General features: G+C 46.7%; 1 protein-coding gene across 4 annotated transcripts in view; it reads right to left on the bottom strand.

Moving 5' to 3' along the window:
- WBP11 (WW domain binding protein 11) overlaps window positions 1-25,999 on the bottom strand; it is a 145,350-nt gene that overhangs the window by 48,098 nt on the left and 71,253 nt on the right. For all 4 annotated transcript variants that reach the window (XM_069231111.1, XM_069231113.1, XM_069231112.1 and 1 more), the window contains exons 7-8: window positions 24,364-24,566; window positions 20,270-20,443 (exon numbers count right to left, since the gene is read on the bottom strand). In XM_069231111.1, the coding sequence (XP_069087212.1) occupies window positions 20,270-20,443; window positions 24,364-24,566 (377 nt within the window). The remainder of the gene's footprint in view (window positions 1-20,269; window positions 20,444-24,363; window positions 24,567-25,999) is intronic.

The raw sequence follows: 25,999 nt of genomic DNA, 5'->3' as shown, positions 1-25,999 counted from the left end.
CCCCACCACAGGAAGTGGAATGAGGGGGGCCTTTGGATGCCCACCTGTCTTACCACTGGCTTGACAGGTGGGGCAGGAGAGGCAAAACTCCTTAACCATGTTGGACATATTGGGCCAGTAGAAGTGGTTGACTAACCTCTCCCACGTCTTGGTTTGTCCCAAATGTCCAGCAAGGGGAATGTCATGGGCCAATGTTAGGATGAACTCTCTGAACAGCTGAGGCACTACCACTCTCCTAGTGGCACCAGGTTTGGGGTCTCTGGCCTCAGTGTACAGGAGCCCATCTTCCCAATAGACCCTATGTGTTCCATTTTTCTTGCCTTTGGACTCTTCAGCAGCTTGCTGCCTAAGGCCTTCAAGAGAGGGACAGGTTTCTTGTCCCTTACACAGCTCCTCCCTTGAGGGTCCCCCTGGGCCTAAGAGCTCAACCTGATAAGGTTCAAGCTCCAAAGGCTCAGTTCCCTCAGAGGGCAGAACTTCTTCCTGAGAAGAGAGGTTCCCTTTCTTTTGCTGTGTTGCAGTTGGTTTCCCAACTGACTTTCCTGTTCTCTTGGTAGGCTGGGCCATTTTTCCAGACTCCAGCTCTACTTTTTCACCCTGTGCCTTGCATTGTGCTCTTGTTTTCACACACACCAGTTCAGGGATACCCAGCATTGCTGCATGGGTTTTTAGCTCTACCTCAGCCCATGCTGAGGACTCCAGGTCATTTCCAAGCAGACAGTCCACTGGGATATTTGAGGAGACCACCACCTGCTTCAGGCCATTGACCCCTCCCCATTCTAAAGTAACCATTGCCATGGGATGTACTTTTCTCTGATTGTCAGCGTTGGTGACTGTGTAAGTTTTTCCAGTCAGGTATTGGCCAGGGGAAACCAGTTTCTCTGTCACCATGGTGACACTGGCACCTGTATCCCTCAGGCCCTCTATTCTAGTCCCATTAATTAAGAGTTGCTGTCTGTATTTTTGCATGTTAGGCGGCCAGACAGCTAGTGTGGCTAAATCCACCCCACCCTCAGAAACTAGAGTAGCTTCAGTGTGGACCCTGATTTGCTCTGGGCACACTGTTGATCCCACTTGGAGACTAGCCATACCAGTGTTACCTGGATGGGAGTTTGGAGTGGAACTTTTCTTGGGACAGGCCTTGTCTCCAGTTTGGTGTCCATGCTGTTTACAGCTATGACACCAGGCCTTTTTGGGATCAAAGTTTTTACCCTTGTACCCATTGTTTTGTGAAGAGGCTCTGGGCCCACCCTCCTGTGCAGGTTTTTGGGGGCCTGTAGAAGACTCTTTACTATTTTTAGTTTTGGTTGTCTCATCACCCTTCTGCTGGGGAGTCTTGGTGACCCCTTTCTTTTGGTCACCCCCTGTTGAAGTCTTGGACACCCTTGTCTTGACCCAATGGTCCGCCTTCTTTCCCAATTCTTGGGGAGAAATTGGTCCTAGGTCTACCAGATGCTGATGCAGTTTATCATTGAAACAATTACTTAACAGGTGTTCTTTCACAAATAAATTGTACAGCCCATCATAATTACTTACACCACTGCCTTGAATCCAACCATCTAGTGTTTTCACTGAGTAGTCAACAAAGTCAACCCAGGTCTGGCTCGAGGATTTTTGAGCCCCCCTGAACCTAATCCTGTACTCCTCAGTGGAGAATCCAAAGCCCTCAATCAGGGTACCCTTCATGAGGTCATAAGATTCTGCATCTTGTCCAGAGAGTGTGAGGAGTCTATCCCTACACTTTCCTGTGAACATTTCCCAAAGGAGAGCACCCCAGTGAGATCTGTTCACTTTTCTGGTTACACAAGCCCTCTCAAAAGCTGTGAACCATTTGGTGATGTCATCACCATCTTCATATTTAGTTACAATCCCTTTGGGGATTTTCAACATGTCAGGAGAATCTCTGACCCTATTTATGTTGCTGCCACCATTGATGGGTCCTAGGCCCATCTCTTGTCTTTCCCTCTCTATGGCTAGGATCTGTCTTTCCAAAGCCAATCTTTTGGCCATCCTGGCTAACTGGATGTCCTCTTCACTGGAGTTATCCTCAGTGATTTCAGAGTTGTTGGTCCCTCCTGTGAGGGAACCAGCATCTCTGACTATTATTTGTGGAGTCAGGGCTTGAGAAGCCCTGCTCTCCCTAAGTAGGACTGGAGGGGGGGAATTTCCCTCCAAGTCACTATCTTCATCCTCTGAGTTGCCATCCTCAGAGGGGTTGGCCTTTTCAAACTCTGCCAAAAGCTCCTGGAGCTGTACTTTGGTAGGTTTGGGGCCCATTGCTATTTTCTTTAGTTTACAGAGTGACCTTAGCTCTCTCATCTGTAGATGGAGGTAAGGTGTGGTGTCGAGTTCCACCACATTCACATCTGTGCTAGACATTCTGCTTCTAAAAGTTGGAATACTTTTTAAGAAACTAAAACTGGTTCTAGAATCTAATTCAAACCTTTACAAACTTTTAAACTCTAAAAGAAATGCTAAACAGGATCTAACACAAGGCCCTAGCAGGTCTTTTAAGAATTTAGAAAACTTTTCAAATTGCAAAAATCAATTTCTAATGACAATTTTGGAATTTGTCGTGTGATCAGGTATTGGCTGAGTAGTCCAGCAAATGCAAAGTCTTGTACCCCACCGCTGATCCACCAATGTAGGAAGTTGGCTCTGTATGTGCTATTTCAAAGTAAGGAATAGCATGCACAGAGTCCAAGGGTTCCCCTTAGAGGTAAAATAGTGGTAAAAATAGATAATACTAATGCTCTATTTTGTGGTAGTGTGGTCGAGCAGTAGGCTTATCCAAGGAGTAGTGTTAAGCACTTGTTGTACATACACATAGACAATAAATGAGGTCCACACACTCAGAGACAAATCCAGCCAATAGGTTTTTATATAGAAAAATATCTTTTCTTAGTTTATTTTAAGAACCACAGGTTCAAATTCTACATGTAATAGCTCATTCGAAAGGTATTGCAGGTAAGTACTTTAGGAACTTCAAATCATCAAAATTGCATGTATACTTTTCAAGTTATTCACAAATAGCTGTTTTAAAAGTGGACACTTAGTGCAATTTTCACAGTTCCTAGGGGAGGTAAGTATTTGTTAGTTTTACCAGGTAAGTAAGACACTTACAGGGTTCAGTTCTTGGTCCAAGGTAGCCCACCGTTGGGGGTTCAGAGCAACCCCAAAGTCACCACACCAGCAGCTCAGGGCCGGTCAGGTGCAGAGTTCAAAGTGGTGCCCAAAACACATAGGCTAGAATGGAGAGAAGGGGGTGCCCCGGTTCCGGTCTGCTTGCAGGTAAGTACCCGCGTCTTCGGAGGGCAGACCAGGGGGGTTTCGTAGGGCACCGGGGGGGACACAAGTCCACACAGAAATTTCACCCTCAGCAGCGCGGGGGCGGCCGGGTGCAGTGTGGAAACAAGCGTCGGGTTTGTAATGGAAGTCAATGGGAGATCTAGGGATCTCTTCAGCGCTGCAGGCAGGCAAGGGGGGGGTTCCTCGGGGAAACCTCCACTTGGGCAAGGGAGAGGGACTCCTGGGGGTCACTCCTCCAGTGAAAGTCCGGTCCTTCAGGTCCTGGGGGCTGCGGGTGCAGGGTCTCTCCCAGGTGTCGGGACTTAGGATTCAAAGAGTCGCGGTCAGGGGAAGCCTCGGGATTCCCTCTGCAGGCGGCGCTGTGGGGGCTCAGGGGGGACAGGTTTTTGTACTCACAGTCTTAGAGTAGTCCTGGGGTCCCTCCTGAGGTGTTGGATCGCCACCAGCCGAGTCGGGGTCGCCGGGTGCAGTGTTGCAAGTCTCACGCCTTTTGCGGGGAGCTTGCAGGGTTCTTTAAAGCTGCTGGAAACAAAGTTGCAGCCTTTCTTGGAGCAGGTCCGCTGTCCTCGGGAGTTTCTTGTCTTTTCGAAGCAGGGGCAGTCCTCAGAGGATGTCGAGGTCGCTGGTCCCTTTGGAAGGCGTCGCTGGAGCAGGATCTTTGGAAGGCAGGAGACAGGCCGGTGAGTTTCTGGAGCCAAGGCAGTAGTCGTCTTCTGGTCTTCCTCTGCAGGGGTTTTCAGCTAGGCAGTCCTTCTTCTTGTAGTTGCAGGAATCTAATTTTCTAGGGTTCAGGGTAGCCCTTAAATACTAAATTTAAGGGCGTGTTTAGGTCTGGGGGGTTAGTAGCCAATGGCTACTAGCCCTGAGGGTGGGTACACCCTCTTTGTGCCTCCTCCCAAGGGGAGGGGGTCACAATCCTAACCCTATTGGGGGAATCCTCCATCTGCAAGATGGAGGATTTCTAAAAGTTAGAGTCACTTCAGCTCAGGACACCTTAGGGGCTGTCCTGACTGGCCAGTGACTCCTCCTTGTTTTTCTCATTATTTTCTCCGGCCTTGCCGCCAAAAGTGGGGCCTGGCCGGAGGGGGCGGGCAACTCCACTAGCTGGAGTGTCCTGCTGGGTTGGCACAAAGGAGGTGAGCCTTTGAGGCTCACCGCCAGGTGTGACAATTCCTGCCTGGGGGAGGTGTTAGCATCTCCACCCAGTGCAGGCTTTGTTACTGGCCTCAGAGTGACAAAGGCACTCTCCCCATGGGGCCAGCAACATGTCTCGGTTCGTGGCAGGCTGCTAAAACTAGTCAGCCTACACAGATAGTCGGTTAAGTTTCAGGGGGCACCTCTAAGGTGCCCTCTGTGGTGTATTTTACAATAAAATGTACACTGGCATCAGTGTGCATTTATTGTGCTGAGAAGTTTGATACCAAACTTCCCAGTTTTCAGTGTAGCCATTATGGTGCTGTGGAGTTCGTGCTTGACAGCCTCCCAGACCATATACTCTTATGGCTACCCTGCACTTACAATGTTTAAGGTTTTGTTTAGACACTGTAGGGGTACCATGCTCATGCACTGGTACCCTCACCTATGGTATAGTGCACCCTGCCTTAGGGCTGTAAGGCCTGCTAGAGGGGTGTCTTACCTATACTGCATAGGCAGTGAGAGGCTGGCATGGCACCCTGAGGGGAGTGCCATGTCGACTTACTCGTTTTGTCCTCACTAGCACACACAAGCTGGCAAGCAGTGTGTCTGTGCTGAGTGAGAGGTCTCCAGGGTGGCATAAGACATGCTGCAGCCCTTAGAGACCTTCCTTGGCATCAGGGCCCTTGGTACTAGAAGTACCAGTTACAAGGGACTTATCTGGATGCCAGGGTCTGCCAATTGTGGATACAAAAGTACAGGTTAGGGAAAGAACACTGGTGCTGGGGCCTGGTTAGCAGGCCTCAGCACACTTTCAATTGTAAACATAGCATCAGCAAAGGCAAAAAGTCAGGGGGCAACCATGCCAAGGAGGCATTTCCTTACAGCCCTCCTCTATATTGTCCCCGAAAACCTCCTCTATACTGTCCCTGGTAACTGGACGGTGTTGCCTGTGAGGTGCTGGCTTGTGTGCTCTGACCCCGAAACCCCCCTCTAAAGGGTGTTTTACGAAACGTGCTGTAATTTCCTCTGCTCTGCGGGGAGTAGAGTGCGCCCATGGCTTTGGCAGTGTCTGTGTCTTTTTTGAGTTTCTCAATCGCTGTGTCCACTTCTGGGCCGAACAGTTCCTTTTCGTTAAAAGGCATATTGAGAACTGCTTGCTGAATCTCTGGTTTAAAGCCAGACGTTCTGAGCCATGCATGCCTTCTGATAGTTACAGATGTATTAATTGTCCGTGCAGCTGTATCTGCAGCGTCCATGGAGGAGCGGATCTGGTTGTTAGAAATGGTCTGTCCCTCTTCAACCACCTGTTTTGCCCTATTTTGTAGATCCTTGGGCAGATGTTCAATGAGATGTTGCATCTCATCCCAATGGGCTCTGTCATAGCGCGCAAGTAGTGCCTGGGAGTTCGCGATGCGCCACTGGTTTGCAGCTTGTGCTGCGACTCTTTTACCAGCTGCATCGAACTTGCGGCTTTCTTTATCTGGGGGTGGTGCATCTCCAGATGTGTGGGAGTTGGCTCTTTTTCTAGCTGCTCCTACGACGACAGAGTCTGGTGGCAGCTGTGTAGTGATGAAAACCGGGTCCGTAGGAGGCGCTTTATACTTTTTTTCCACCCTTGGTGTGATTGCCCTACTTTTGACCGGCTCCTTAAAGATTTCTTTTGCGTGCCGGAGCATACCAGGGAGCATAGGCAGGCTTTGGTATGAGCTGTGGGTGGAGGAGAGTGTGTTGAATAAAAAATCATCCTCGACCTGTTCTGAGTGGAGGCTTACGTTGTGAAATTGTGCTGCTCTGGCCACCACTTGAGAGTACGCAGTGCTGTCCTCTGGTGGAGATGGCTTGGTAGGGTATGCCTCCGGACTGTTATCTGACACTGGTGCGTCGTATAGGTCCCATGCGTCCTGATCTTGGTCACCCTGGCTCATGGTGGTGTGAGCTGGGGAGTGTGATGGAGTTTGTGCTGGTGAGACGTTAATCACGGGCGGTGGAGAGGGTGGTGGAGTAACTCTTTTCACCACTTTTGGTTGTGGTGTCTGTTCAGTCTGGAACTCCAACCTTCTCTTTCTTCTAATAGGGGGAAGGGTGCTTATCTTTCCTGTCCCCTGCTGTATGAAAATACGCTTTTGCGTATGGTCCACATCCGTTGATTGTAGCTCTTCCTCAAACCTATGCTTTTGCATTTGTGAGGTTAGCGAGTGCTCTTCTGTATAAGAGCCTGAAGCTGGGTCGGTTGCAGCTTGTTTCGGTACCGAAACCCTGTCAGCGTCCTTTTTCGGCTCCGAGGTGACTTTTTTCTTTTTCGGGGCCGAAACCTCTCGGCGCCGAGCTTCGTCGGGCCCGCTGTCTCGGCGTCGAGCCGTGTCAACACCGGCATCTCGGTGTCGACGCTTGTCTCCAGCACTTTCTCGGTCCCGAGAAGGCTGTGTGCCGGTGTCTCGACCGGAGTCGGACGATCTCGGCACTGTTTGGGCCTTTTTCGGTGCCGACGTTCGGTCACCGAATTTATGGGTGGAGCCATGGCCTGGTGGCAGTGGCGTCCCCTGGGCCTTGTAAATGTTCCTCTGAGTGGATTTCGACGTCTTACTCACGGTTTGTGTATCGTCGAATCCTTCGGAGTCTGAGTCTTGAATCGAGAAGGTACCTTCCTCTTCTTGTTCCTCGAACTCCCGTTGGGCTGTCGGTGCGGACGCCATCTGAAGTCTTCTGGCTCGACGGTCTCGGAGTGTTTTTCGGGACCGGAACGCACGACAGGCCTCGCAGGTGTCTTCGCTGTGCTCAGGTGACAGGCACAGGTTGCAGACCAAGTGTTGGTCTGTGTAGGGGTATTTATTGTGGCATTTGGGGCAGAAACGGAACGGGGTCCGTTCCATCGGCGTTCTTCAGCACGCGGTCGGGCCGACCAGGCCCCGACGGGGGATCGAAAAAACTACCCCGAAGGGCACCGGAGCTCTTCGATCCTTCGACGCGGTGTTGAATCTAACTACGCCGAACCCGAACGCAACAATACCGACGAAAATCTTCCGAAATTTAGCTATTTTTCCGTTCCGAAACTCGGAGCGACAGAAACACGTCCGAACCCGATGGCGGAAAAAAAACAATCGAAGATGGAGTCGACGCCCATGCGCAATGGAGACAGAAGGAGGAGTCACTCGGTCCCGTGACTCGAAAGACTTCTTCGAAGAAAAACAACTTGTAACACTCCGGCCCAACACCAGATGGCGAGCTATTGCATAACATGCGAATCTACAGCGACAGATGCCATCGAACATATTCTTACAAGTGAAAAAAGGAAGATCTTCAGAAAGACTGATCAAGAAGGAACAATGTGTGAATCTAAGAAGTTCTGAGGGGTACAAGGGAGCAACATGGAACAGGAGGAATGGAGACCGTTCTATGCAATATTGGATGGGAAGTCAATCAATATCAATTGAGCTCACAGAGTTAAGATGAAGGCATTAGGGAGTAACTTCCCTGTGACATTTTGGTAAGGGTCAATTTCTTTTGAAATACAAAAAGGTACAGTGGAAAATACAAGGAAATGGATAACAGCGCTATATGTCCTACAATGGTGTGCATCTCCAGTTGTCACATGGCCTTTCTGTAGTCACAATAGCAAAATGTAAAGCGTTGAAGCCAGTAAGCAATCACCTTAGAGAAAATGTTGTCTTGTACAAGCAAGATACCACTTTCACAAGATTTTCCAGTGGGGGAGCAATATGATATTCAGTCTCTGGAAAATACCAAAGCCACCTTTAATCCGAAGTCACATGTAGAACTCCCATTTTTGATATCTTAGCAGAGCTGCCCTAGGTCTAGACAACAAGGACAATGGGTCTAAGGCTGCCACAAATGGTCACTGCTGGACTGTGCATAGATCATGGCAGGCAAAAAGAAGGTGACCCCCCATGTCTGTGTGAAGTTAGCAGTAAACCGAAGCAGCCCCAGAGGACTTCAATAGTGTAAAGAGAGCACAGATGGATTTGATGGACAAAGGCAAATTCTTGTTGGCTGCTCAGTCGGAGGAGCGGGGCTATTCGGATGGGTGAAGGTTCTGTGTTTGAACGGCTAGGTGGGAGTCTGAGTTGTTATATAGTAGTTTTAGTTTGAAGGCACTCACAAATTTGTTTATAATCTTTATTGGTTTTCATGTTATCAAAGTCATACAACAATTACCACAATGTATTAAGTCATCATCACTTCACATTTTAACAATAGATTTGTGCTTTACTCTACAGAGCCACTTATATCAGACAGGTGTCATTTTGTTAATGTAGGCCGAGTTCATCACATGTCACAGATCTTACATAACTCTATTCTTCAATAGGTCTAGCCAGTAGGTACACTGTCAAAGGACCCCAGAAATCCCTTGGCCTGGAACTCTGTGCTAGTTCCTCTGCATATAGTTCCAGTTGGTCCCAGCAATAAGTCAAGTCTTTCAGCCAGTGAGGCACTTTGGGGGCATGCGACTATTCCAATGCATTGCAACTCTTCTTATTGCCAGCAATAGGGCTATTGCCACTAATTTGCGGTTAGATGGGTGTAAAGGTTTGACCAGGCCGAGCAGGCAAAGCCTGGGTGTACATTCTACTTTTTCCTGAGATCATTTCTGTAAGTATTCCGGTTACTTGCTCTCAAAATGTATTCACTTTCACACAGCTTCACTCCATATGCATTAACCCTGCATCTCCCATACCACATCTTACACAATCCACGCTCTCCATGAGGCCATATCTGAATAATCTCAATGGTGTAGAATATATTTGTTGCAGGTATTTAAAATGGATAATTCTTAGATTACAATTGGGTGTGAGCTTCCCTGTACGTGAACATAAGATTGCCACTCTTCAGGGCTCAGGGGTGTGTCTAACAATTCATTCCAATTCTCGAAAGCCGGGTGTTTCTCTACCTGTGTATCTTTTTGAGACGCTGTATATAACTGGTTCACAAGTTTGTGTGTTGAGGAACTAATTGGCAATGCCTCCAATGCACATAGTGTGGGAGGTTCTGTTACAAACATTGTGAACAGTTTCATGGTGGTTCTCAGTCAGAAGTATGTAAAAGCCCATAGCGCAGTTCGCTTTTGTGATCTTGCCATGTCGGCTGGTGCTATAAGTTTCCATTCTATATACAGATCTCCAATTGTCCTCAGTCCTTGATCTTTCAAAAACTTTGCTGCTCCTTTTTCATGTGTGACTGATAGGTCAGGGTGAAATTGCAATGGCAGAGCTGAAGAACTGAGTGGGAATTTGTCTGTAGGTGCTTCTAAGTCACTGCCGTACAGTCTACCATGTTTATCTCCTCTTGAGTCTTTAATTGCCTCCAATGTGTCAATATAGCTGACAGAGGAGTGGGGTGGGCATCATTGGCTTTAATGGCTAGGTGTGACATTTATTGCAGCAAATAATGAGCAAAATAGGAAGCGTGGAATCCGCCTTCGTCATATGACAGCATAAGTGTGCCCCACTTTATTCAGGGATGTTTCCCCACCTAAGTGAAAGTTATGAGATGTGTGCGGAGTGTTCTAAAAAGAAAACCAAAAAAAAAAAAAAAGAAACAAAAAAAAACCTGCTGCTTTAGTATAATGGGTATGTTAATGAACATGTATTCAAATTTAGGAAGGATGACCATTTTTATTATGGCCATCCTATCCACCAACTATAGTGGAAGACTTGCCCATTTTGTCATCTGTTCTTCAAGCTTTGAGATTGCTGTACCGTAATTTGACCTGATTACTCGGTGTGGGTCTCTATGCACCCATATCCCTAAGTATTTTACCGGGTCCTCACTCTATTCTAATGGCAAATCTAATGGATAGGGCTGAGTGGCAGGAGTGAGGGGGCGGGGGGTTGGCAGGGGGAGAAATTGTTGACTTACAACAATTTATGCCCAGCCCAGAGTAACTTTCATATCTTATTTTATATTCCTGTATTATGGGTGCCAAGTAGATCTGTGGTTCCAGCATGTAGAGAACCATGTCATATGCATAAAGCGATATAGCCAAGGGCTGTTGAGTGAATCGCAGGACTGCCGTGGCGAAGCGATGCTGTATGATACCCGCCAGGGGCTCCAGCACCAATGCCAATAGGAGTGGCAAGAGTGGGCACCCCTGCCTCCTACCCCTAGATATCTAGAATGGTTCTGAGGGGTGTCCACTGACACGCACCCTCGCTTCTGGGTCAGTGTATATTAGGTTTATCCATTGAAGAAGTGTCTGAAGGATCTCCATGCACCGTAGTAATGTAAACAGATACACCCACTCTATGGACTCAAACACCTTAGTGGCATCAAGAAGTACTGCTGCGGCATGCATGATGGGGTTCAGCTAATGTAGCAGTGCGAATATAGTGCCTAAATTATGTGATGTGGATCAATGTGGGATAAAACCAGCTTGATCTAGCAGTAAAATATTTGTAAGAAGCAGCTGGAGGTGCATAGCTATTATTTTCCCTAATATTTTGCATCCATGTTAAATAACGATAGCACCCTATATGACTCGCAATGTTCTGCAGGCTGAGACAGATATTCTCTATGCCAACCTGATAGCCACTTAATAGCTATATCCTCAAGATATTCATCAATTTTAGCTTCCGAGGCTATGCTGCTCCTGTCATACAGGGTAGTGTACTACTGTGTAAAGCCAAAGAGTACGTCTGGTGTTGTATGGTAATGCCTGCTGTCTTCCCCCCCATATGGGTTATATTCGCCCAAGGTTTCCTGATTTTCTTTGCCAGGTTTTATCAGGTCTTTTCCACTCACCGTATGGCCAAGCCAAATGGCCCCTGCAGAGGTAGTAAAGTTCTTGCTCCGGTGTTTCATGGTATGTCTTGCTTTGTTCTCGTTTTTTTGCTCATTTATGTGGACATGCAGTGTTCTCATATTGGGCTCCAAGTTCTTTTATATTGTGCGCCGGTTTTTGAAGCTGTATAAGTGTATCTTGCAATGCTCCTGCATTTAAGCTGATACAGGCCCCCCGCATGAGCCTTAAATGCTTCCCAAAGGATAGCTGCACTGTCTACGGAGCAAACGTTGTGTTTAAAATATTCTAGTATGGCTGTACCTAACTCTACTTTAAACACCGGCTCTTTCAAAGTAGCGGGCAAAAATCTCCAAGTGAAGGGAGCAAGGGTATAAGTTGGCAGCTGTAGAACCAACCTTACCGGGGAGTGATCTGACAGTGTTGTGGGCAAATGGTATATTTCCATAGCCCATGCACTAATCTCTTTGGTTGATAACCAGTAGTCAAGCCAGGACCATGTGGCTTGGACTGACGAGACATATGTCCCCTCTCTGCCCGATGGGTTCCGTAACTGCCACAGATTCACCAGGCCACCAACCTCCATCCAGTCTCACAGAATGCAGGCTGAGTGCTTACCCTGCCAGTCTCCTATGCCTGATGCTAGGATCAAGATATATGTTTAAATTGCCCCGAAAGTATGGGTGTCGGATGTAGTTTATGTAGCCGATTCAAGATTTCAGTGTAGAAATCCGGATCATCGATGTTTGGCCCATATGTTGTTAATACAGTGATTGGTGTATTGCATAGTCGCCCTTGTGCTATTACTAGTAGCCCAGCGTCATCTGTTTCCGAGTGCATAAGTATGAATGGGACCACTTTCTTTATCAGAATTATCACCCCTCGCGAGTATGAAGAATACGTTGAGGATAACTGTGTGCATGCCCATATGGAGCCAAAATTGCTGACCCTGTGCTTGGTAAGATGGGTCTCTTGCAAAACAGCAATATGTACATTGTGTCTGTCCAAATATGCGAGTACTCTGACCTTTCTAGGGTTATTCAACAGTAGGACATACCAGGTCAATAGGACCAGGTGTCCCTTACTGCTACTTATCATTGGATTGAGGGGGTTTATATGGGTGTTTCAGTTTTGTGCACCTCTAAGGTATTTTATCTATTGACAGTGATTGACAAACTAGTGGTGTATGAACAACAATTTGCAACAACTTCCGTCCCCTCCAACCACTTTAGCAACCCCATTTTACTGAAGAAATCAGCATACACCAACATCTCTAAACAACAACTGATCACAAGCGTAACAAAGAGAGGCATTTCCAACTACATGTCTGTTGTAATCAGAACGGTTTGGGGTGTTCCTGTCCAGGGGCAAATAGAGGAGCTGGTCCCCCTTCATATAGACAGAGGCGGCTAGGAGCAGTTCAGGTAGACGCGTTTTAACAAGGGTAACAACCAGTGTTATGAGGTCTAACTTCTGTATTTAAGGTGATTCTTCTGGGACATATTCACCCATGAGCTGAATACAAGTCGACTATTTCCCCTCTCAGCCGAGAGGGCTGCATTTCTCATCTGCATTGTGATTTTAAGTTGTTCACGTACTATGTCCAGTAGATAGCGGCATGTTGCAGTGTGTTGGAGTTGGGGCACGTTTATTCATTCATGTACCAGTTCCACTTAGGGTAGTATCTTAGTAGTTCCCCCTCCATTGCAGTAGTCCTCTGGGTCTTCCAGGTCCACTGCTGCCTTAACTTCCCAAAGAGTGGTGAGAGTTTTGACATAGTCCCAGGCTCCTTTTCAGATGCTACTATTTTTTGTGAGCTCTGATGTTCGATTCTTAGCCTGGCTGGATATAACATGGCACATCTGATTCCCTATTAGTTTAATTTCTTTCTTACCAAGGTAAATTCTTGTCTTGCAGCCTGCCCTGCCAAAGTAAAGTCTGTGTAGAATACTACTGTGTGTCCCTTGTGTTGTATTTCTCCCTTCTCACATGCCATCTGGATCACCACATCTCAGTAATTTACCAGTCTCATTATGTTGGGATACGGGGTCCCCCCCCACCCCCAGATGGTGGGAGTGTAGTGTCGGGGGAGGGTGGGAGTGTAGTGTGGGGGTAGGGTGGGAGGGGTTTGTTCAAGTCACAGGGACCTGTGGGCATGCTCCACCACTAGCACACTGCAGGTTCTGTGCTCCAAAGATCTCCCTCAGCATAGTCTCCACAAAATGGACCACTGGACCCGTGTTGGGCGACTGTTATGCCAACGATTCTAGGGTTATTTTGGCGGGACCTCGCCTCAAGGGCTTCATTTTTGCCCCATATTACCGACAGAATCTTCTCCATATCTTGGTATTTGGACTTGATGGACTGCAGGTTATTTTCTGCATTCAAGACTTCTTGTTCCGCTGCAGATAGCCCTTCTGTGTGCTTGTCAAGTTTGACCGCCATCTGGTCAATACGAATGTTAAGAGTCAATTTTACTATTAATTGATTGCAGGCTTTGTTGCATCGTCATTAAACTGGTGTGTAGAGCGAGTGCGTTGGTGGGCTGAAGTTCCGAGCCAGTTCTTCCTAGGAGTGAGGGGGCACACCATGGGAGATACATATATAGATTATATCTATCTATCTCTCTCTCTACCCTGAGGCAATTTTATGTTAACATCCCAGTACTGTCTACTCCAAATTCTTTCCAGCGCATTACAGTGTTTTCTTTCTAAGGTGAGTTTGGGGGTAGAACCAACAGGGCTGATGGATGAGCTTTTGTTTACTTTTCACTGTTTCAGGGACTACAACATTCGTGGCATCAAAAGAGCCATTGATTCACTGCCATAGGTTCCTTATTGGCCACTCCCAATATTAGGGGCCAGGAAAGTTCTACTATCGCCTGTAAATTGGAGATCGCCACTTTGTTCCAAGGTCTAACTAAGCCTCAGTTGCTGTAGATTTCTATCGCCCCATACCTACCCACCCCCACCCCTTCCCCCAATCTGCAGAGGAAGGGGCGAGGCAAACAACATTATGCAATAATCTGACCAAATTAGCTCCACTGGTTGATCGTGTGTTCTGCCCTGTGGGTGGGTCCGGTGGGCATCAGTGTGAGATTTCGGAGGCAGTAATCTCAAAAGATGTCCTGGCCATTGCATCCTGTGCATCATCCACGTGGAGGTTTAGGTCTCCTAGGACCGTGAATTTTGCATAATTTACTTATTTGGGCACTAAGACCTGGTCTAGTGAGTTAATAAATTCCCCTGTATAGCCCAGATGCTGGTCGAGTAAAACCCCTGCCAAAGAGGATCGTGTGGAGGGGACATACAGATGGCCGAAGCTGCTGCACCTTTCAGGTCCTCTAACTGGAATGTAGAGCATTTAAGATTATTTTTTAAAGAAAAAGCAAGTCCCCCCGCCAACCCTCCTCCTAGTTTACCCTACTCTAACCAGATGCATACACACACAAGAGAAGCACAAAGATATGTACTGTTGGTTAGTGTGTCAGCTTTGCAGGGTCAAATTAAGGCAAAAGAGGAAGATAGGGAGAACTAGAATATAAACAATGGAGATGAAATTCCAAGAAGGGGGACATAAAGCCAGTGAATAAACTGAAGGCAACTCAAGCTTGTAGTTTCCTAATTCAAGATAAAAAGACAGCATGGGAGTCAAATGACTCAGCTGATGAAAACCAAGTGTGTCCAGACTTTCTTACAATCCAAGTGCTTTGTGGCGCAAAGGCCTCAGGCACAGCAATGCTAAGTGTCACAAATCATTTTTGTTAGACCATCACTTTTGAGGTAATTTGCTGCATTACCACTTCAGTCATAGACTGCTGCACTCTTACAGGCTCAACACTTCTACCCAAGTAAGCCTAATTCCATTAGCTGGAATTCACATTGCACAGATAGCAATACATGGACCTCAGGATTGGAGCAGCCAATGAGAAGGACAATTTAATGCTCCCTGATTTGCTAAAAAGCATGCACACTTACCAGTTCAGCCAGCATTATATGTTCAGCACCACATGTGCATAAATAACAAGTGGAGCCTAGGACACTATCTGGAGCACCCATTCAGTCACAGTCACTTAGTGGTAAAATACAGAGCTGTAGGTTGTTGCAGGTTACAGGGAAACTACAGCAATGGTGGAAAGAAGGTTCAGTATTTTAACAACTTCCTTCTATTTTGGTTAATCAACACTGCAGAATAAAGAAAGGAAAATGAATGCTCCTTGCATACTTATGGTTGCAGATACAATGAGTCATGAGACTTAATTTTTTTGCACATGTTTACAAAGCTTTGGTGCAGTGACCTTATATGTTTCTGTACAACCATGCTTTCACTTAGCGAGCTCAACTATTGTTCAAACCCACTGGAGGACACTCATTTACAAGATTTGATGCATCAGAGCTTGGCTCAAGAGTCAAAGGGGCTTCCCAAAGTGCCATCATTTTTTTGAGAATGGCTATTGCTGTCTACTCAGTCGGTGCTAGTATGACAGTGCTGGCAGCATTCGGGTAAAGATGCATTTTTTACCTGCTGCATTGTGAATAGATTGCCAACTAGATCCCCCATCTGAAGTCTGCTCAGTCCTCTATAGCTGGAATTCTTTGCATTCATCATGTCTGAAGTTTGATAGCATGAGTGTTTACTCAGTAACTAAACTGGTACATTCTGGAGTTGACTAAACTCCACATGTATACAGGCTGCACAAGATGATGGGCTTTTCTTTTGAGGGAACTGAAGATCATGTTCAAAAAGGATTTTACTTTTAAGCTTCTGATCCCACTTACGCTGCGGGATCAGAAGCTTAAAAGTAAAATCGCCCATGAGGGGCTGACGAGTCAAAGATCTGGTCTAAAATTTAGTGGAATTCAGAAGAGACTGTGGTAATGGGCTCTGGGGATCCGATGGGTAACAGTGGGAATTGAAGATATCAGACAAACAGCAATACAATTTTAAAAATCATCTGTACCAATAAAACAACGAAGACTAATGCCTGGGGATGTAGAAAAAAACATCCAACAGGGTTCCATACAATTACTGAGAACAAATGGGGAAAATTCACCCAATTGATGTAAGCAAGACCAACTGACTTGGAAAGATTGAATAGAAAGCCTCTGACAGCTTTGAATGGTTGGGTCTCCGAGTAAATGAATGCCAACATGTTCTGGCTAGAAGGATGCAAAATTGTCATTTAGGCTTTCATGAGAACATAATGAAGGCTATCAGCGAGTTGATGCTAGCCATTCAGTTACAGGTTTTGCACGACACCAGGACAGAAGAAATCCTCACTAGCACTGGTGAGGTCTTGTGATAGGAAGACAGCAGTAACACAATCAAGTCTGAATATCTTCTCCTAAATTGAATGAATACTTCATCAGAGTGGACTAGCTCGGGGAAACTGATGCAAGTGAAATAAAATGATCCAAGATTTGCTCTCAAACAATTATGGGATACAGTTTACATACTTCAAGAATTTAACCCTTACCACTGCCTCCTGTCCTCAAAGTGTAGACAAGACTAAAGATTCAGACTTACTTTGTGCCAACAGAAAACAATCCATTGCAGTAAAATAAATAAATAGTGTTCTTCCGAGTGCAAACGCTGTAGATTTTCTCTCATGCAACTGAAGTTTCTGCTGAATGCACCTGCCACAGAGGGGAATGGAGCAGTGGGGCAAAGAGGCAGCGAGGTATTATGGATTAGCAGGAGAGGCTAGAGGGAAGCTAAGAATGGAGCAATGTTTAAAGGCTTGGGAATCACTTTAAAAGCTGCCCCACCCATTACCTTCCCTCTTTCAATAAAAGGCACTGATTCTAACTCTGATGAGAAGCAGAGTACCTCACCAAACTCACTTAACAAGGATAACGGGAAGGAAAGGGGTACCACTGGCACAAAGGGATGAGATTAGAATTCAGACATTAAGGGACTAGAAGCAGCAATAACCACAAAGGTTGGAATTCAATGTGCAATGTGGTGATCTGTTTAGTACCACATGCTGCAAAAACAACTTCAAGGTGTTTATAAATCACAGCACACTTCTGAAGGTTCTAGCAGTTTCCGCTGCTTCATCACTAATTTTACTGCCTTATAACTGCACAGTTTAAGAATACTTCATTTACCAGTCTTCCAAAGATTGGAGAGAGTTGTGCTTGCTAGGATTTGAACTTGGGACTGTAGGAAACTGGCTCTATATATAAAATATACCAACATGAGGAATACCATGCAAAGAGTCCAGGGGGTTCCCTTATAAGTGGACAGGAGCTTGCTCTAGCAATCCCAGTTGTGCTCTTTTAAGGGCTAGTGTGGTCGAGCAGCCTTAGGTTTATCAGAGGAGAGCTACAGTAGGCACACAGTGAATAAAAGACACACGACTCAAGAAGGAGATCATCACTAATTTTAAAAAATAACAAGTATCATTATATATGTTTAGGCACCATAATCAATACGATCAGGTAAGTACTTTTTGCAATAGAAATTATTACAGTTTTGAATAGTCGACAGTGCAATTTACTGAAGTTGTTAACCTATTGAGGAAAAAGGAAAAACATGTACGGCAAACAAGTGGGCTCAGGTCTCCCGAGGCTGGGTGATGTAGGGACACCCTTGGTCCGCTTCTCCTCAGTCCGGTGCAGCCGGGTCCTGAGGTGTCGGGTCTTTGTCTTCAGGTCAATCGCGGTAAAGGGGGACTGCACAAAGCATGCAGGCGTTGCCGGGAAGGTCACGGTGGGGAGACCCAAGGTGAACTTCGTCTCTGGAGGGCCTTGGACCCATGCTGGCAACGTTGGCCTACTTTGACTTGGACTGGGGGCACGGATGCAGTAGTGCTTTCTGGCGACGGGTTTCGTCGGTCCAGAGTCCTCTCAGTAACTTCCTAGGTGTCTGCAGGATGCAGAGAAGCATCACCGTTAATCTGCAAGAGTTCCTGGTGCTGGGGTGATGGGTGGCAGGCCTCCCAGGCTTTTGGAGGCAGAAGCAGCTGCAGGACAACACGTTATGGTCACAGTTGTCGAGGCCAACATGCAGGCAGGCTGGCAGGGTTGGCTCCAAGTCAGTCACTGGTCTTCAGTACTTGCTTTTGCATCTGTGGAGCATCCTTCTTTCTTCAGGTCTTGCAGGATCTGAGTTTCGTGGTGCCAGGGACTCCCTTAAATACTGAATTTAGGGGCATTGGGGGATTGTAGGGTAGTAGCCAAAGGGCTGCTTACAACTGGGTCAATTATGCCCCCTATATGACCACTTCCAGTGAGCAGGTGGCATAATCCTGTCCCAGTGTTCCTAGTTCTGTCATCACCAAGATGGCAGACTTTGAAATTTACTGCCCATATAAGGCAGCTCACATTAGGGGTGGAACTGACCAGAGTGGACACACCATCCTGACTACAAATTTTCCTGCCTGTCCAGGTGCCAAATGGGCAGTGGATCTGGGGGGTTCGGCATCTCCCTTCTGAGGAAAGCCAGATCTGCATACCAAGGGTGGAGGGCTCTTTAAAGCCTTAGAATGCAGATTTTCACGCCATTCTGGAGGGAGTGCTGGCCAGAGCGGCCTTTGTTCCTGACTGCCAGAGAGCAGAGGCGCTCACCCTTGGGGGTCAGAAACCTACCTGCTGGTGGCAGGCGAGTTAAAACTAGTCAGCCCACACACAGATGGATTGTAGGTTTTTCAGGGGGCACCTCCAAGGTGCCCTCTGGGTGCATGTATTAATAAACCCATCACTGGAATCAGCAAGGGCTTATTAATACAATATTTTTTTAATATCAAACATCCCTATTTTTCAGTGAAACCATTGTGTAGCTGGGATACTTGTATTGAGCAGTACATGCACTTAAATTGGCTTCCCTGAAAACTTACTATGTCTATGAATCAACAAAAACATAACAGGGGCATATCTGCTCTTATTGATATGTCCACACATATAATTTAATGCACCTTGCCTTAGGGCTGTAAGGCCTGCTGTATGGGTGACTTACATATATTGCACGCAGTGATAAGGGGCATGGTACACAGACTGCTTGCCATGTTGTGTTTTCACTTTTAGCTGCACCAAGACACACAGTCTGTAGTGGCAACCTGCATGAGCTAGGTGAGGAGTCTCCGAGGGTGGGGCAATGCATGCTGCAGCCCTTGAGGACCCTCTTTGGTATCCATACCACAAGTACCATTTATTAAGGAATTACAGGGGTGCCAAAGGTATTGCCAATTGGAAAACAATTGCACAGTTTTATGGAAAGAGATCTGACACTGGGACGTGGGTAGCAAGAACCTAGTGCACTTTCAGTTAAAAATGCATTATTTACCAGGCAAAAAGTAGGGGTGACCATGTCAAAAAGGGGCACTTTCCTACAGGGACCCACATCTTAACTCACTGAGCCACTGTGATAGCATATTATGATTTTCCCATTAAATGAAAACTAGTAGATCCAAAGAGTTTCAGAGAAATGCTAATGACAGATTATGAAATAAGTTTAAGTCTAGCTAACTGATATAAAACCTATTAAAATATTTCCTTCTAATTAAAAGGGCATGCCAGTTTTCACAAATTCAGTGACTTCACCTGTGTCACGTTAAACACTCAGAGTTCTTATATCAGCAACAGAGTATCAGTTGGTGAAGTTATGTGGATTTGCAGCTATTCACCCGCGAGGGTATGCAGGTGCTGAGAAGGGCAGGGCTGAGAGGGGGAAGAGGAAATCATGCATGTTTGGTCTCAAAGAGACATGTCAGCACGCCCAAGGTCTTTGCTTTACAAAGTGCTGAGTTTGGTAACATTTCAACCTAAGTAATTCAGCTGAGTGAATGAAGTAAAATAACTTTTTTGTTATGAATATTAGGTTACTATTAATAATGAAAGAAGAAGGGACTTCAGATAAGAATAGAAGAGCACGGTCTCAGCTGTGCATGGCTCCCAGTACTGCAACAGCTGAGGTGGTGCAGGCATGGACTAAGGTGCATAGAGAGGGCTATTTGCTTGCTGAAATAGCACAGAGTAAGATGTGTGGTCTTGCCGGTACCTGCAATACCTTTGCTGGTTCATCTACCCTTCCACTACCCATTTTGCCTGGACCCCATCCAACAATTACCTTTCTTTTCGGAGGACCGTTCTCCTGCTTCCTTACGACGTGGGAAGTCCTCAGAGTCACTGTCAGACCTCTCACTGTCACTGCCTCCACTACCAGTGTCCTCATCTTTCTCCATCTCGTCCGGGTAGCCTTCGTCCTCGCTGGTGCTGGAGCCTTCCCCATCGTGGGCTCGTGCTGCAAGGGGAAAAAGAGCAACAAATTACACATTCACGGATGCGTACATTACCAGCACAAATATATGCAGAAATACAACTTCTCCACATGTGCATGTAGCTTGATTTCAGTTATACATACTGAGATAGATGCTCACGTGTGAGGAAACATTAAGTTACATACTGTGAGCATTTGGGCGTATTATATGGTATGGCTGTGCAACTTTACTGTGTAATACACTCTCAAAAACAGTTTTGGGTCCTTTAAGGCTAGCATGCAAAACCTCCAGCTCAACCCTGGGTGGCTGTGGCTTAGAGCAGCAAAGCTTAAATAAAGGAAATAGTGTAAAACATTTAGAAGCACCATACAACAAAATTGGAAAGTCACACAACAGCAAAAATCTGACACCAATTTATAAAACGATTATATTTGTATGAATTTTTAGAGATCAAGATGAGCAAAATCCACTGGAGGATTCCAGAGATCTAGATTTTTAATGGAAACATCAATCTCAGTTCAACCCCAAACAAGCATTAGTAACTGTAAAGTTTCTAAACTTTTGAAAAGCTTGAAAGGTTGTGTTCACATGCCATCTGGATCATCACATCCCAGTAATTTACCAGTCTCGTTATGATGGGATACTGGGTCGCCCCCAGATGATGGGCGTGGGGGAGGGTGGTAGTATAGTCTGTGGGGGAGGTGGAGGGGGGGTTGGAAGGGAGGGGTTTGTTCAAGTCTACAGGGACCTGTGGGCATGCTCCACCACTAGCACACTGCAGATTCTGTGCTCCAAAGATCTCCCTCAGCATAGTCTCCACAAAATATGGACCACTGAGCCCGTGTTGGGCGACTGTTATGCCAGCGATTCTGGGGTTATCTTGGCGGGACCTTGCCTCAAGGGCTTCATTTTTGCCCCATATTACCGACAGAATCTTCTCCATATCTTGGTATTTGGACTGCAGGTTATCTTCTGCAATCAAGACTTGTTCCGCTGCAGATAGCCCTTCTGTGTGCTTGTCAAGTTTGACCGCCATCTGGTCAATACGAATGTTAAGAGTCAATTTTACTATCAATTGATTGCAGGCTTTGTTGCATCGTCATTAAACTGGTGTGTAGAGGGAGTGCTTTGGTGGGCTGAAGTCCCGAGCCAGTTCTTCCTACGAGTGAGGGGGCACCATGGGAGATACATATATAGATTATATATATATCTCTCTCTCTCTCTCTCTCTCCCCCCCCCCCCCCCCGGTGGCAACTTTGTGTTGTCATCCCAGTACTGTCTCCTCCAAACTTTTTCCAGCCCTTTACAGTGTGTTCTTTCTAAGGAGAGTTTGGGGGTAGAACCAACAGGGCTGATGGATGAGCTTTTGTTTACTTTTAACTATTTCAGGGAATACAGAATTCGTGGCATCAAAAGGAAAGTTCTAATATTGCCTGTAAATTGGACAATGCCACTTTGTTCCAAGGTCTAACTAAGCCTCAGTTGCTGTAGATTTCTATCTCCCCCCAAGCCTCCCATCCCCACCCTAGCATTAGTAACTGTAAAGTTTCTAAACTTTTGAAAAGCTTGAAAGGTTGTGTTCCCCTACTCTGGCCCGCTTGGGGAGTTGGGGTGAGGGGAATTAGGAGTGACTGGACAGTTACCCGGCCATTAAAGTGTTCCTCAGTCCAGTTCTGAACTTTACAGCACAGCCGTCATGGAGTTCAATGGAGTGGTCCTGATGCAGAGGATGTAGGAGATTGAGGATTCTAAAGGATGCTCTGGGTGTTGTGCGGCCGACGGGGGTTCCCTGAAGGTTATTCCTCAATCCACGGAAGAGGTGGGATAACTTTAGACACTGAGGTTGGAAGTCCCTCAAAGTCCTCTTTGATCCAATACAAGGTCAGATGCCGCTGGGCTATCTCCGGACACAGTGGCTCCAGTGGGATGCTTTCTCCGTCTTGGGCGATAAATCTGGACTCAGCTGACACTACCAAGTCTGGCAGACTAGGGTGTAACTTGTGGCTGTTGAAAGTCAGCCTCTTGGGGTAGGCAGTGGCAGTCAGTGGCGATTCTCCAGAAGTGGCTACTGACTTGCAGAGTTGTGCTTCTCCAGTTTTGACAGGCCTGGTGCTGGTTCCAGAGGACAGCTGACTGATCCTTGGAGTCACTTCTTTGGTCTGGGGCTTGGAAGCAATTTTTCCTCAAGCCAGGAGCCACAGGTACAGTCCCCTCTTACTAGCCCAAGGTGTGGCAGGTGCAGTTTAGCAGATGCCTCAGCCTCTTTTTGCCTGTGTCAGGGGTCAGCAGGGCAGTCCTCCTTCAGGCCTTTCTCCAGTTCCGTTCTGATCTGAGGTTTAGGTGCCAAAGTTATGCCCAACGAGTGCCCCGGAGGGATGATGTGGTTACTGGCCAATGGGCTATCAGGATCCCTCCAGCCCTGTGATGACCTCCGGCTACATGTGGCATCTAGCAATAATTCTAAGGTGCACTATTCTGCCCACTTTGATGTCTGAATCCTTCTTTTATTTTAGAAGCTCAGAAACCCACCTTAGAGGTGTAGCCGTCACTGGGCTACAAGCCCATGGATAACGGTTTGGGCACCAGTCTCCCATCTATGGTGTTCGTGCCGCCAACCTGTGTGCCTGAACAAAGGGGTAACCCTTCAGTAGTGTGATCGCTAATAGCCAACCAAAGCCGGTTTCACCTTTGAAGCTCCCTTTTGGACCATTACCCTGAGTGGCTTTCTGCAAAGGGGAAATAATACATCCCTCTGTAGAAGGCTACCATTGCTCCTAAGCCTAGGAGTCGTTCACACTGCTCCCCAAGAGCCCGGATGAGGTCACTGGACAGACTGTGCTACAGAGTGGAAACTTTCTACAAGTTGCTTTTCCTTACAAGTGACATTAAATTCCACTTAAGCATCAAGTTGGGTTTAATGCTGCGATTAATTTGATACCTTGAAGTACCCCGTTTAGTAGTCCATTCAAAAGTTAGCCAGGCTGAGGGCTCAGCCGGAAACTCTGTGTTAGCCAATGAGGCTACTAACTTTTCCACAGCAAAACGCTAATATGGAAGTGATGCTGTCAGGACAGAATAAAAGCATATGTCTAACTTAATAATATATAGCTCCTTGCCTCAGGTCTTCATCATATTGTTAAGGGAAGTGGGGGCTCTGTCATTGGTTTAAATGGTCTAAAAACCAGCAGCATCAGTCCAAACCTTTGGGGGTGAACATACAAAAAGAGGCATTTCCTTACACATAGGTAATGGAAAACCCTGCCCTACTACTGCCATAGAACACATTATGTATTATGGAAAAAATGCTGCCGCAATACAGAGGTAGCCTTTTGTGGGGTCTACAAACTAGGCCATTCATAGTTATTTAAAACATAGTATTACCTTTTCTGTTAATAGTTGATCTGGGCATTTCGGGGCTATCATTCAAACTTCACATACATCAGAACAAGGCTGCTCGGAGTGACCGGACCTAGGTCTATCTGGATCAGAAGGAGTCCATCAAATCAAATGCAGACTTCAAGTTTGACAGGTTAAGAAAAAGGCTGACTTAGAGACAAGTGTTAAAGTTAGAGCATGGCCAGGCCCTGCCCAGAAACCGATCTTCGAACTGACAGGGTTAAAGCAAGGGACAGGTCTTCAGTCAGCGAGGGTTATGACAAATTGGGCTGTCAGAGACAGGCCGTCTGATGGTGTCACTGACAGAATAAGCCCACTAGTTTTAGGGCAAGGTTAGTGTGTGATAAGAACACGAACATCTCTTGGCTGTAGTCAGACTGAATTCACTCCAAAGATACAAAAGTCACTGCATCAGGACATCTGAATATTGCTATAATGTGTCTACAGATTAATGGGAAAGAGAAGATCTAGGCTGGCCTCAAGCTCTATATGATCGGGAGGGCTGATTTCGAGAAGAGCAGCAAAACCGTGAACCTGCCCATCTCACCTCCATCGGGATGGTTCCTTCTCTCCTCTTCACGCTTCCTTCTGCTGTTCTCCAACACAAAACCCACCTTGCGCCCATACATCTTCAGCACCTGGGGTGGTGGCGGACCAGGGGGTGGGCCAGGTGGTTTCTTCCCAGGAGGCAGCCGGGGGACACCCTGACCTGGGAGAATGGGAGTTACCATAACAGGTCGTGGGGGAGCTCTGGTGGGAAAAAAAAAAAGAAAGAAAAAAAAAAAAAGACTGTGTGTTAAAATATTTAAACTCTTACAAGCTTTTAGAGAATTGCAAACAGGTATTTGTTATCAAGACTTCTAAACCACTTGAAAAAAACATAACTGTAGCGAAGGCAACAACAACAGGGTTAATGTGTCTGTCAGACTCCATTTGGGGTTGAGGTTGTCTCATCTTAAGTTGGAAGGTCCATCCTACAATGGCTCAGCAAACTGGGCCAGGTACAACCCCTTCTAGAACTAACTTAGCACTGGCAAGCAGCCACAAGGCTCTCGGGGAGGTAGTATGGGGGTGCTCGAGCTAAGAGCTCAACAATCACACAACAGTACAACAAACAAATGTCCAATCCAGCCCTGTGCATATATTTACAACAACAAAAAGACACTTTAATTCAAACTAGAACAAAATATAACAGGCTATTGCAAAAAAATACAATTTAGTAATCTCAGGCGCTATCAAGCAGTTCTGCGTCTCCATCCACTAATCATTTCCAGTCATCCCCTCTGGTGAAGGAACAAGGTATTTTGCAGGTTGTCCACCTCCCACCTCCCCCTACCCCCCCCTCCTCCCCACCCCAAACACCTTTGCATCATCTGAACTGCTAGATGCTGACATTGCACTGAAGCCTGCTAACTGGGCTCAGCAACCTGAGGAATGCCGCCCCCAGTCCTGAGGCTCATTTAGGACCAGGGCAGTTGGGAAATTAGCTATGCAGTAGGTGTGTTGCAACTCCAGGCTAGTCACCCCCCTAAGGTGGGCTTCTTGATATGCTTCATGAAGTAAGGGATTCACCATCTTGTTTTATGGTGGAAACTAGGAACTCTGGGGCAGGGTTTTGCACCCCCCCCCCCCTTACAGGAAGTGGTCATATAAGGGGTGTAGTCACCTCAGGGGTAGATATTTCATTGGCCACTACCCTACACTCTCCTAAACACCCCTACATTCAGTAATAAGGTGGCCCCCTGATACCAGGAACTCATATTTGACTGACTAAAGAAGAAGGACAAAAAGACCCCAACAACGCAAGAACTATGGACTAGCTGTGGACTTTGGCACCAAACCCTGCCTACATGTTCCTGCCCCAATAATTGCAAAAATCCGACTCGTCCTGCAGCTGTGCATCCTCCGAAAGCCTCAGAGGCCTGCCAGCACTTCCCCAATCAGCCACTCTGTTGGAGCAGAGAAGCCAATTCCCTGCACCAGCAGGCACAAACTGTGACTACCCAGTTCCTCGATTTGCAGACCATGGAGTCCACCGAGGGAGAAACTCACCAGGAAGAGGATCCCTAGTGTCGAGGAGTGCAACCTCGTTGTCCTCTCCAGTCTTCGAGACACTGAGCCCGCCCGGAGTCTACTTGCACTCTGTGTGCCACCATTAGTTGCAAGCACCAAGGCTTGTTTGT

Source organism: Pleurodeles waltl, chromosome 4_2 (genome assembly GCF_031143425.1).
Source record: "Pleurodeles waltl isolate 20211129_DDA chromosome 4_2, aPleWal1.hap1.20221129, whole genome shotgun sequence".
NCBI lineage: Eukaryota > Metazoa > Chordata > Amphibia > Caudata > Salamandridae > Pleurodeles > Pleurodeles waltl.
This window is presented reverse-complemented; position numbering and strand designations above follow the sequence as displayed.